The 14,011-nt window shown below is 30.0% G+C and overlaps 1 protein-coding gene across 8 annotated transcripts in view; it reads right to left on the bottom strand.

The window, feature by feature from the left end:
* The window catches only part of LOC106459899 (calmodulin-regulated spectrin-associated protein 2-like), a 110,553-nt gene that overhangs the window by 54,076 nt on the left and 42,466 nt on the right, over positions 1-14,011 (bottom strand). For all 8 annotated transcript variants that reach the window (XM_022386806.1, XM_022386822.1, XM_022386827.1 and 5 more), the window contains one exon: positions 9,202-9,297. In XM_022386806.1, the coding sequence (XP_022242514.1) occupies positions 9,202-9,297 (96 nt within the window). The remainder of the gene's footprint in view (positions 1-9,201; positions 9,298-14,011) is intronic.

Genomic DNA, 14,011 nt, shown 5'->3' with positions numbered 1-14,011 from the left:
TGCAAAAATTCAGTTATGTAAACTACTTTGGAGAACTTATTTGCAATTTGACCTAGGACTAATTTTAAAACTAAGAACAGAATACAAGTTTTTTCAAGTATAAATGCAAAATTTTATATCCAAAAATATCTAAAGCAATAGATGTAAAAATGAATTAAAATGTCATGGATGTAATTCTAGGTATATTGGATAAAGGAGCATTCAAACTTAGCAACAAATAATAAATTAAGTATGTATGATCACATGCTTAGAATGTGATACTCTCATACATGCAAAGCACAATGTGTTTAACATTCTTGTTAGAGGAGATGACAAAAAAAATTTACATATAAAAGAAATATTAATGGTTAAGAGACTGAGATGAGAACTGAATGAGATAGGTTCAGAAACAATATTACTAATAATGATATAAGGATTTTTTTTTTCAGTAAGATATTCCCACACAAAAATAATAATAAAAGTCTAGGAGATAAGAAAAAAAGTTTTTTCTGGATGAAGATAAAAAAGCACAACTCTCTTCAAGCTTCTTGTACAAATTTAAAGGCTAAAGTGTTCTGAAAGGTATTAACATTTTAAAATACTTATACATCAAATACTCATTCAGTCATTGTGGAATACTATACCTTCTATATATTTGTAAATTATTTAAACATTAATATAAATATACATGGATATTTTTATTACAGATATTTAGTAACTTCTCTCCTGAAGTGTAACTATTTGTACAGGTAAATGTAGCTGCTCTGTTTTCATTGCTGAATGATAATGTCAAACAAGAACCTTCAGAAAGAGTGCATTTGTCATTTCTGGTTTATTCTATTAGAATATAACTACAAGAAACAAATCTTTGTGTTCAATGATAATGTATTCATGATATGGAGAGATGGTGAGGAAAGCCTCATACAGTCCATAGATTTTATCTATACTGTTACTCTTCTAACATTTTACTATTACTTTAAATATTTACTATATTTCTACAACAGCTATCACTAACTACATTGGTATACAAACAATATCTTGATTTTTTGAATTTACATCCATAACACTGTAAAAAAGTAGTTTTCATTCAGGTCCTCAAATTTTATTCCTTATAATAATGAACGTTTTGTATATGGTTACAGTACTCTATATCAGTGCGTTTCAAACTGGGGTACGTGAGACGTTCCAGGTATGTGCATGTATGGAGATCTTTGGCACATATAATAATATTCTCTAAAGCTTCTTTTGTACAAGATGTTTTCAGCAATAATTGTATTTATTGCAATAAACATAACTACGCAAGATTGTTCATGCTTGAAATTGTTTTTCAAAGAACAACTGCAGTGAAAGTAACATACCTCAGAGTGGCTACTACTACTACTTAAAATTCTTATTAAACCATTATATGTAAAGGCCCTTTCTGGGCCTCAAGTACAAAAATTTGGTAATTCCTGCTCTACATGTTCTGAAAACAATCCCCTATCTGATAAGTTACAGCTATTCATTGCAATACCATCACAAAAATAATCAGTTAGTCTAAAAGCTCAACCTTATTCACATGTTTGTTTTTCAAGCACTGACAAGTTAAATGAGATAATAATTTTCTATTATATTTACCAATCAGACCCATTATTTCTGGTGGGTTAAACAATATACATGACCTAGCTAACTAATGAATGAATATTTGCTGTAAAATTCTTATCAATACTACTAGTGTAGCTACCAGTTTGGTTGGCAATTTTGATTTCATTGTTTTAAGTTGCACGCTCAATTCATTTTTGATCACACCTAAGGTGTTTTTGATTAGATATCAAACTTTTTATCAGTACACACCAACAAACTACCACAAGTAAGAAAGTGACACTTCATAGTAACCAACATCAGCTTTAGGATTGCAACCCAAATATTTAGAACAGAGCTATACTTTACAGAAACAACCAGTCTTTAAAATATATGGTGGTAATTTGTCCTCTCTAAAACACTGTTAATAACTTCCTTTATAGTAATGTCATGGAATCTAGATTAACAATTTCTTGTCATCATCCACATGCACTCGATACAGCCATATCAAGCATCATTTTTACACTAATATAATAAAATTTAGCAAATTTGTGCTTAAAATTTGGCAACAAATAATGAATAATAACTGTCAATCCAAATGATTCTTTTGAAAACTTGAGCAAGAAACAGCTAAGCTACTTTGCTTGGCCTAACCAATACTAAATCAGCTGTCTTTATTCTGAAGGACAAAAAACTAAAAACAGTCTACTTTTACTCTTAAGTGAAGTTTTATTAAAAATTTCAGACCGAACTCACGTGACTTTTTGAGTAGGTCTGTACAAATATTTTGGTCAAAATTTAGACCAAATTTGACTCCTAATTGTAGGTTGTACAGATCTATACTGTTGGGAATGCTTTGATGTATTGCACTGAATCTATTTATTGATTTGTGAACAGACATTGAAATAAATGAACTGTCAACAACAACCAAAGATGATGAATCACACTTTATATCCTATACTGTCCTTGCAACTACATTCTCTGTTGTCAGTCATAAAGTCTCTGATAGTCATGACTATACACTATTACCTGACATTGCAATTTCCACAATAACAAGCTGCCGGAAAGGATAGCAAGGTCAATCTTTAGCAAACCAAATACAAAGAAGTCCATGGGTGTACAGTGAAGTGAGTTCACAGGTATATCAAATAAAAGGATAGCATGAACACTATTATGATTAACCAAGATTTATAGAAATACTTTTATGGATTTGCATGTGACTTTATGCTTTATCCTGAAGTAGCCATACCTTCTTGGCATCTTGCATAACTGGTGTCAATACATTTTACTAAGAGTAGCTGGAGACCACATTTGCTTTATTGTGAAGTTTGGGATAAGGAAACCTGTGGTAACCATAGAACCCACTAAGATACTTTCTTTACATTCTCTGTACCATGTTGGAAAGCCCATATTAAATTATAAATAATTGCAAATTACCCATTTTTTCATACATCTATTTAATTACACTCAAGAATTTTCCAACCTTGCAACATACTTCTATCTCTCACGTGCAAGGAATCTTGTGAACAGTTTTCTGCAATTTGTCTTTTTTTTTCCCACCAATGTGTCTGTGAAGCAGTTTGCACACTTATGGTGTGTGCTTCTTTTATGAGTGCAAAATCTCTGTGAATTATCTTATGCAATATTTATTAGGATATGCACAACTTGTTAGCAATCACTCCTCTAGCCATAAATATCTATGGTGCCAGTGCACAATAATGAAATGGAAATTAACTGTGAACCAAATACAGATATGGTGAACATGTCATAGCAATAGCAAATTCACATTATTATGAAATATGATTTAATGTAATGTCAATGAAATACTAATAAAAGAAAAATATGTTACCTTAATAGTAGGTGCCAAACTTAAATAGCTGAAAATATGTGCAATACGCAGTACCCATACATTAAATCTGAGCAAATACATTGTGTTTTTGTTTTATTTTTTCTCTTTATCTTGTAATAATTCACAAAAAATACAGATTCTTTGCCTTTTTCCACACATTCAATACTAACCACTGTATTAAAACTACATCATCAATAGTTATATTTAGAATTATAAATCAAAGCACTTACAAAAACAAAGAATTAAAACACCTTCAATAATATCCATTTAACTACTTTTTAATAACAGTGAAAGTGATCATAACTGATGAGCACCCAGTCAAATTAATCACAAAACAGCAATGAAGAAATGGAATACATATTCCTTCTAACAACACTGTCTTACAGACAAATGTAATAATATATCAATCACAATTTTTAGATATATACAGTATTCATGTCTCAAACTTAACTATATCTTCCTCTCTCAATATCTAATTCACTGTCATGCATTATAAAGATGGTTACATGTTTGACTGAGTAAAATATTATTTCAAAATGGTTATTAATGAACACTTCTTATTGTTCGATGTTCTCTACAAAAAGGCTGAAAGTCCAATGTAAAATATTACACTCTTAATCTTTTTATTTTTACTATTTCCTTTGTTTACTGCAGTGGTTATTTGATGTCCGATTTATGTACTGCTTTTCATATTATTTTTCAAAACAGGTTTTTTGGGATAATATGTGGCTCCAGATAAAGTTTATTATTGTATTTTCTTCCAAATAATTATAAAATAGCACAGTAGTTTTCTTCTACACTGCTACATATACAATGTAATTATACATACATACATATAGAAGGAAAATATGAAAAATGGTTATCTAACCTTAACTACACCACTTTCAAGAACAAATAACATTATACTTAACACAAACAATTTCTAGTATACCATGTTATACTCTAGTTCAATACAAATTCCAGGATATTTATAATCTCACTAAAAAACTTCATAACTCTTACTAGCACAAGCAAATATTTAACTTATCTATGGTTTGTTCTGTATTCATATATTTATTTTATGTGGGTAGGATTTTGAATTCTTACTTTTGTATTTTTGTTCCAAATTGAATTAATCCAATGCATAAAGATTCAATGTAGTTTATAAGATTTAAAAATAGCCAAAGAATAATGGGAAATGGGGGGGGGGACCATAAAAGCACAAACATTGCCTATATGATGCAAAGCAGAGCAATTTCTCCTGTAAGAAACAACGAAACATGGTATTGAATAGGGACCATAACTTAAGAAAATGTTTTGTGTTATACCTAGCAACCAAAATATGTACTGTACATGTATAGTACCTGTACTATACTATACAACACATAATGTACACACATGTATAACAAATTCTGAGTTAAAGGACCTTTAAACAGCATCTTTATTTACCAAACACTTCATTGAAAACCATTTTTATGAGCATTTTGAAGCAGCCCTGTACACTTTAAAATATTTTCCTTTTTTAATAGAAAACATATTTGTGACATTTTTAAGCAATGACTCAAATAGAAAACCATTTTTAGTGTAAAACATCATGGAATATTAAACAGTATTTTAAAAAGATTTTACCATAACCTTTAATTTTTATGTTCTTATTTTGGGTAGTGTATACATTGTGCTTGATTTACTTGATTGAAGAAGGTGTTGGAAGAGGATTAGGCAGAGGATGAGAATGGAGATGCAACCATAAGGTCATCAACATCACCAACATCCACAGTCTTTATCTCTATAGAAGACATACACTCAGGATTTTCCTTCATTTGAGTGCCAGAATGGCCTGCTTTGGGTTCCTTGGGTGTCTTTTTAAATAAAGAGTCCAGGTTTGTCTGTTTTCCTATTTGCATGCTATTAGTCTATGTTCTTTGGTGTATTATTCAATTAAATAAAAATTAATTAGTGCATTACTATATTACAATATGATTTTTTGTACGTGAAAGACTTATAATGTTAACTGAAAGACTGCCAAATTTCTTGAAGATTTACAAAATATATTGAAAGTTAGAAGTATTAAATTTATAAAGACTTTAAATGAGTACAAAGAGGTCATGTGGTCAGTCAAATTGATCGAGTACATGTTGAGAGAGTTAAGCTGAACTGAGTCAAAAACTATGAACAACGTATGTGTGGGGAAATTTTACGTTGTGTTCTTCAAAAAGTTAGCAACGTAAGTGTGAAACAATGTATACCCTGACGACGTATAACGAAGACCCCCTGTACTTGTATATGTAAGTACATTATGCTAATACAACAGTAAATTGACAAACAAAAATTTACAAGTATAATGAATTTTTTTTTTTTTACCTAGTATATTATTCTACCTGGTATATTTTCTAAATAAACAACTTTTTTTTTATAAATCATTGTTGGTCAGTTTACTATTATTCTCAGTTAATGAAATTTGAATTTTCTAAACAACACAATTTGGATTCCAGTTATATTAATATTACTATTATCTGTAACCAAGTTATATTACAACCTGTGTTTTCAAAAGCAAAATTAAGGATCACGTGCCACATAAAGTATTAATAAAATGATTCATTAAAAGTGGAATTTATACTTTAATCTCAGGGTTTAAAGATATTTCTTCAAGATATATATGTGATCTTGGATATCTTAAATGCATGAAAAAATATATAACTGCATACATTATTGATTTACTGGTTTTAATAATGTAGCAAGGTTACTTGTAATACAGTTACAAATGTTTTACCTTTTACATGTTTGTCTCTAATTTTTACCTTTCATGAACACAGCTAGCACAAGATGATATAAGAAGAAACTTTAATGTAAAGGATTTGAGCAACCCATGATTGGTTACCAAAATCTGTTAAAGGTATTATACAAGACAACAACATTTTGATTCAGTCTAGATATTTTCGAAGTCAAATGCAAAAATAGTTAATTTGCCTTTAACATGCTTCATCAATAACAGAAAAGCCACATTAAAACAAGGGAATGCCTTCTTTACTAATTACTATTTCTCATTACAAATGTAAATATGTAAACATAAATTTCCACTCTCTCTTCTGAGTAGTCATCATGACAGTAAGTTTAATTATGACACTGCACATATCACAATGTGATATATACACAGTGGTAAACAGGTATCCATTTTTAATTATATGGCAATATATTATGGTTACTCAATCAAGTCTTAAAAGTAACTCCAAAAATACAAGTCTATATAATATATATACACAAATCACACTGAGTTTTATGTCAAAAGCAATATCCTAGGTTCTATATTAGCATCATATTTGAGCTATAATAGTCTATAGGTAACTGTTTTATAACTATATATTTGATATAACTATAAATAATTGTAATAAAGCTTGAAGTTTTTCCGATTTAATGATTTTAAATTAACAGCTTGTATTTCTACCACCATGTACATGTAATCACCTACACTCAGTACAAGTATCTTTAGATTCCATAATATCAAGAACAATTCTCTACATTACATCATCACATACAGTACAATTTCACATTTAAGATCAATCATGCCATTTGTTAATGCATATGTTTCCTTGTATTATTGCAAAGTTAGAGTGGATGCACAGAAGTGAAGACACTTTGTTTAGTGCATTCTAATTAAGAAGTTAGCACACAGGATTACATACAAAGTTGTAATGGTTTTCAAATGAGACCAAAACATGAGTGCTTTAGAATAGTTCACTATTCTTCTTCAGTAGAATAAAGGGTCTTTTTGCTTTGGGACAGGGAGAAGGTTCAGGGCTTGTTAGGTTTAGAAAGTCATCAAGTTTAGGGCTTTGTGAAAGGTTGTTGGGTGAAGGGTGATGATTTCCTTGAAAGGTTGTAGAAGATTCTATGTATGGAAGGAGAAAAGCCTCAGAGGATGTGGAGTTTGGAAGGCTGTCAAAATATGGGGTTACTAGATGGTTGCTGAGAATAAAAGAGGAAACCTTGAAATCTCCATAAATACTGCATTTAGGAGAAGGGGAAGTAATGGTTGAAAAGGGGTTTATAAGTGTAGAAGTGTGACTTGCAGTAGTATCAGAGTTTGTGAATGGGAAGGAATTCTTTGGTTGTGTGTCAGGTTTAGAGCTTAGGGAGAAGTTTCTTGAAACAAGAGTGAAAGCCGTAACTTTTGCATAAGTGCAACGTTTAGAAGAATGGGCACATCTAGTTCTGGGAGAAGTAGTGACAGAAATGGGGCTTGGAAGTGCATTGGACATGTGGCATACAGAGGTGTGCTCTATGGATACAGGGAATAGAGTAGGTTGAAGGAGATATATATAACTAGAGGTATTTGGTGGATCTAGGTAGGATTGTTCAGTGGTTATTAATAGGTGAGAGAGAATATAATTAGTGATAAAGAAAAAAAAATTACAGGATAGGGAAGAAATTCTTTTGATGGAAAGGTGTAAATCATCCTTTGCTAAGAAATTTGTCCTGTTTTCAAGTTAAAAACTGGTGTTGTAAAAGAAGGATAAGCGCGAGTTACTTTGGCAGAGATAATGCGTGATAGCATTAAATTTGTCAATTTTCTGGTTTAAAATGTCAGTAGTACAGGTATGTTGTCTTAGATGTATATCAGTTTGTCTATTGACATCACGGTAGATAACACTAGAGAAACAAACACAGTGAGTCAAAATATGTACTAGAAAGATTTGTAGGTCATTAAAACAGTCATAAGCTGCCATTCAATGTCATTGGTTCTGACATGAAGAATTAAGTATTATTAAGCATGTTTAGTGCATGTAACAACTATATTTCTCAACTAAAATGCCAGGTGGAATCTGAATAAAGAAAGGCTTATAAAACATCCATACAATGTTAGATATACTTTAATTGTGGGTAGACTCCACAAGCATACTAACTTTGTATTTGGGGATGTAACTTTTAGCACACTATCAATGGGAATCCTATTTTTTCATTAATATGGACACATTTTCAATTAAGTTAATAAACTATGTTTTTTAGACATTTGATGCATAGAAGTGATAAGTATGAAAACTTATTTATTTCTTTGTAATTTTATGCAAAAAATTACACATGCATGAAAAACATTTATTATAGTCACTTGATATTTCCCATGATGGCCAATTATTCTTTAATGTGAAAACAATAAAGTATTTTCTGAATATACTGACAAAATATCAGGTCAATTTCAATATAACTTTTTCTCACAGACAGTTTCACTAAAAAAAAAGTGGAATTAGTTACTGGGGAGGAGAGTATCCAATTACATTAAAGCCAGTTGCTTCATTACAGAATAATATCATAAAAAAATGTGTAATATAAAATTTTTAAAACATATATTTTATTACATATTTTTCTGCGAGATATTTATTAATATAAATTATTATTTCTAATGAATAAATGTTATTACGTACAAACTAGAAATGATCAGAATACCAGAATGCACTGACTCAAATATAATATTTCAATAGATAAAAATGAGAAAACGCACACAAAATTTTCCTATTTAGCACTGACAAAATTTAATGCATTACTTTTAAACATAATAAATTAAAATAATTAAGTTTAAGGTACTAGTGAGGGATTTTTTGCTTAATTATAAAAATATAGATCTATTTGAGGTAATGAAATTAACTTTTATGTTGACTCTGGAATAAACTAAATTACTGGTTTTTACATCCTGATGTTCAGTTAGATATAATGACATGATTAATTAACATTAACATAAGTGAGAAATCATCATTATTCATTGATTAAATGAAATTTATTACGATTTATTTTTTACTTTCATATACGTCTTAAATTAGTATTTATCTTTTTCTCTTCCTTACCTCATGATCTCTGTAGTATGGTTCCTTCAGGTCTGGAGGAACCTTGTTGTTGTAAGCCTTAGATACCAGCCATAACACGGATGCTCTCTGCTTTGCCTGTTAATATATTAATAATCATATCATGCTAAAAGGTTTACTGATGTATTACTCAATAAGCTACACTCTAAGAGCTCAAATTCTAAAAATAAATACCTTTAACTAACCATCTTACTAATATCTTTTTAGTAAAATTCTGGATTTCAAATTTTATAAAACCACTTTATTAATCTTGAAATTCATATTTACTGTGTGTTTTAAAATCCATATACTAAATGAAATAAATTATGAATTGGCATATTGTTGACACATTTTTCAGCATACAAAATTATAAAATACAAACTATTAACATTTATCATCTTGTTAAGGCAAATTTGTAAAAAAAAAAAATCAAGCTGTGAACACAGAACTGTCCCCATAATGATTATTTGATGTGTCACACCTTCTGTGTTGTGGCTTTCTACAATATCAGCATTAAGAGAATATCAAAAATTAAAGACTGCCAAGTAAGAAATGAAATTTTATCTACTAAGAACACAACCTTACTATCTAGAGTTCCATTACAACTGTATATCCAAATTTTGAACAAATATAATATGTTAAATAATTATATCTGCTTAAATAATTATATAAAAATAAATGTTTTATAACTCCATATTTTTATTGATTCACAATCAAAATTTGTTTATCGGTAAAAATAACATTAGAACAAAATTAAATTAAATGTCTCATGTTACATGTGTATACACAAGAGTAAATCTCATACTTATGCTTATGTGAACATCTATAGTTTCTAAAGTAGTTTTATTCCTGTTTAAATTGTAAAAGTAGAAAATTCTCTGCCAATAAGAAGCTCTATTGAATTATAAAAATACATGTGTTGTAGAACTTACATTTTAATCCTACTACTTATACACCTTAAAACAAAATTTAAATCAAAATGAATGTCTTGATTTACCTAAAAATCATCCTAATTACTTGTGCACTTTACATGCATGCAAGTACACCTTACATGTACTTTTAATATTTATTAGTAATGATAAAACATTTAAAGTTACATGTTCAGAGGCATTCCAGAATATTTGCATACATTTCTTATGAGGCAGTCTCTTATACTTAAATTCATTATTGGCTATAAATTATTCTACACATACTTCTTTCTTATTAAGTAATGCTCTATAAGCATGTATATATATTCTTGATGACATTACAACTCCTCATGATAAACTAAACTACAACCACTGCCAGATGTATTTAAAATCAATGTAAGAAGCTGTTGTATACAGTGTTTATATCTGGATGGTATGCATGTAGAGCTTTGTGTTATAAGTAACAGACTATAGGATATAATTACTACAAAAAAGTGGCAACTTTACACTTTTAACAAGTAATGAATAACCAGAAACCAATAAAACATCCAGAAATGCTGTAATTAAAAAAAGGAAAATTAACAGTACTAAATTCCAACTTGCTATCTTAACTTCTATAATAAAATTAAGAGAACAATTAATTTTGTAATATTCACTGACTTTCATTAAAAAAATAAGTTATAAAAGGGTGGCTGAGGTGCCAATTTATAAGTCGTTCTTTTGAGATGTTTGTGTAGATCTTTCCTAAATCCCCTAATAAACAAATAACTGTAGGTAGCATCTACATGTGTATGTAGCTATCATCCTATGAATTGAAACACTCTCCTAGGAACATAAATTCAAAATTCAACCTCATGATATACCTACATGCAATTACAGAAGTACCTTACTGGTAAGTTAAATGCAAACTTGACTTGGATGAAATCTGATTGGTTTGGTGGATTCCACGAACAAACACCCAGTTACTCATATGAACAAAAAACAAAACTTTAAGAATTCTGAACTCTAAAAATTTATATTTTCCTATACCAGAAATTTATTTCTGACAATACTTACTTCCACTCACATTTTAGCTCTATCCCGATGAAAGGATCTCTTCTTTGCTCATCTGAGCAATGGTATGAACTCTACCTCCCTTGCTCCAGTCTTTATACCCCACTATATCACCTCTCATGATTTTGTGACTCTCTCCACCTATGTCAATCCACCCTCTACACCCAATCCGTGTATAAGCTCCCTGTTATTATTTCTTATTCCCTTTTTGAGACTAGCAAGATTATCAGACCCGAACACTAGCTATCGTGGAGAGGAAGAATGGCGAAACCACAGCCAGGGGAACGTGCTTGGAAAAATCAGCGTGGAAAGAAGGAGTATGAGGCAAGTATTATCAGAAATAAATTTTCGGTATAGGAAAATTTAAACTTCTGAAACACACTTACCACCGCTTACACTTTAGCTAGAATCCCACACTGACCAGGTGGAGGGGCCAGTGAGGGCAAGATTCACACAGAAAGCATCTGTGTAAAAAAATTAGGTGTGCAAAATTGAGATATAATAAAGCACACTAGTAGGGGTCCACACTACTTCTGCAACAGGTATGCTCTTTGCCCAGATAAAGTGAAATCTAAGTATGGGCAGTAAAGGCCAGCTATATAGTCAACATTGTTCATTATAATGAGATTTGCCCAGGCTCCAATCACATACAAGGTTCCACGTTTCATTGTTGGAATTATAGGGCTGTCAATTCGAAGCTAGATTCAAGTTGTAATGGCTAAGGCATGGGAAATGTAATATGATATAGTTGTATAACCCTTTCGAGATGGGTCACAGGTGAAAGGCCATATAATTTCATTTGTTGACTCGCATTCAAAATTTTACTTTTCATGAATTTATGTCAATAAGTTTGGTATCAAACTGTGGATTATAATTCAAATTTTAGAACTATACATCACTCAATTTCTTAATTTAAAAGTAAATATTAAAAAAACACAGATAAACATCAATTTTTGTGTGTCACATGGTATGTTGAATGCAGCACTGTTTCAAATTAGATGTTTTGTGAAGTCAAAATACTAACTAAGTCTATAGTTTCAAACGAATTAGAAACTCAAATTATCGTCATTGACAAGCTAGAATATAAAATAAGAAGGTCTTATCTTTTCTATTTGCTAAAATATTGCTCACATAATAAACCAAACACAGTGGTAACCAGGTCACCTCTTTCCATGCTCACTTATATACAATTACTTTTATATACGACAAGAATAACCAATCAGAAGCTCAGAATGTCCCCTAGTGGTTTTCTCAGTCTTTCTAACGTACCTAGCACCATTTCTTTTTTTGAATCAAGATTTCAATGAGGTAAGTTGTTGTGTCTTTAGTCTGCTCAAAATTTCATATTTTGTTGACCCAAATAAAGCTTAGTTATTAAGCTTTAAATGTGGTAATGATATAGTAATTTATGATTTTTTAGTTATTCAAAAGTACATATAAAACCTAAAATAATATTTTGTTTCATATCCTCCACATGCAAAAGTTAAGTGGAAAGGATTTGGTAATATTTTTAACAAATAAACCACCCAACAAAAGAACACATTAGAATAATATATATGTTAAACATTATTTTAGTTCATGTCACCATTATTGTAAACCATGAGTTCTTCAATAGTTTACATGTTGGTATATTTTATATGTTGTGCTGTAAAGTATTCATGACTAAATGTTTAAAAAAATATATGAGCAAATATATATATATATATATATATACATATATAATAAAGAGCTTAGATGACAAAATGTGGTACAAAATATTCCTAGAAAAAATTCAGCTGCCAAATATTGATGGATATGCAGCTATTTTTATCATCAATGTAATCTTCTTGGTATGTATTTGGGTCTAAAGATATTGGATGCTCAGAAATTAGAAAATTTCTTATCACCCACTTATTATTGAAAACCCAATATCAAATGATTGTTTGTATGGGGAAATAAGAGTGCCCCAAGAAAAACCCAATTTCACTGGCTTGGGCACTTGCAGCATTTTGACTACAACTAGGTCTATGTATATTTTTTAATGTTGTTCTTTCATTGCTTTTAAGTTATTTGATGATGATAATTTGTGGTCCATGTAACAATAACAAATTAGTTTATCTATTCCTTAATGTTTCTATATTTCAACTGTACACTGCTGTAACTTGTAGGTCTAATATTAAGTTCATAAATGATGTTAAAAATGGAAGTACCTTGCTAACTGTACAACAATTAACAAAACAATAAACTTTGTGACACAGCTTTACTGATAATTGATCAAATAACTAAATATACATGATCTTTAGATTTACATGTGGTGCACAATAAGCAACAGGCCACGTCCAGCTCTTTTGCATGTTTATCAGTTAGGCAATGTTCCTTTATGTTTCTAATTAACCTACTAAGTTTAAGCTCAATAATTTCCACATAATCTCTCACATTTTATATAAATGTTAAGCTTATATATCATGTAAAAAGATGGCATTTCTAAAAATACAGTTAGAGTAAATACGTTTTAATTTTATGTTTGTTTCCTTTAGTCCAATATTTGCAACTAAACAGGCGGACACATTAATCAAGTTGTTTATCATCTGCTTAGCAGTGTCTAAGTTATAATGTATAGTTAACACTGAATTGGAAAGATACAATCTAATTTCACATTTCTTTGTACTGTGACTAGAATAAATGTCTAAAAATGATTCTTACTAAACAAGTTATTCCACCCAATAATATGGATATAAACAATTACAACTGCTACCCTTCAGAAATAGTCTGGTTAGTATCTTAAAGTTAAAGTAGAAACACTAGTGTAATGTATTCAAGTGGCAGATTCCAATCTGAAAAAAAACAAAAAAAAAATTTATATATATATATAT

This window comes from Limulus polyphemus, unplaced genomic scaffold (assembly GCF_000517525.1).
Source record: "Limulus polyphemus unplaced genomic scaffold, Limulus_polyphemus-2.1.2 Scaffold31, whole genome shotgun sequence".
Taxonomy (NCBI): domain Eukaryota; kingdom Metazoa; phylum Arthropoda; class Merostomata; order Xiphosura; family Limulidae; genus Limulus; species Limulus polyphemus.
Note: the sequence above shows the minus strand (reverse complement) of the source record. Positions and strands in the feature narration are given on the sequence as shown.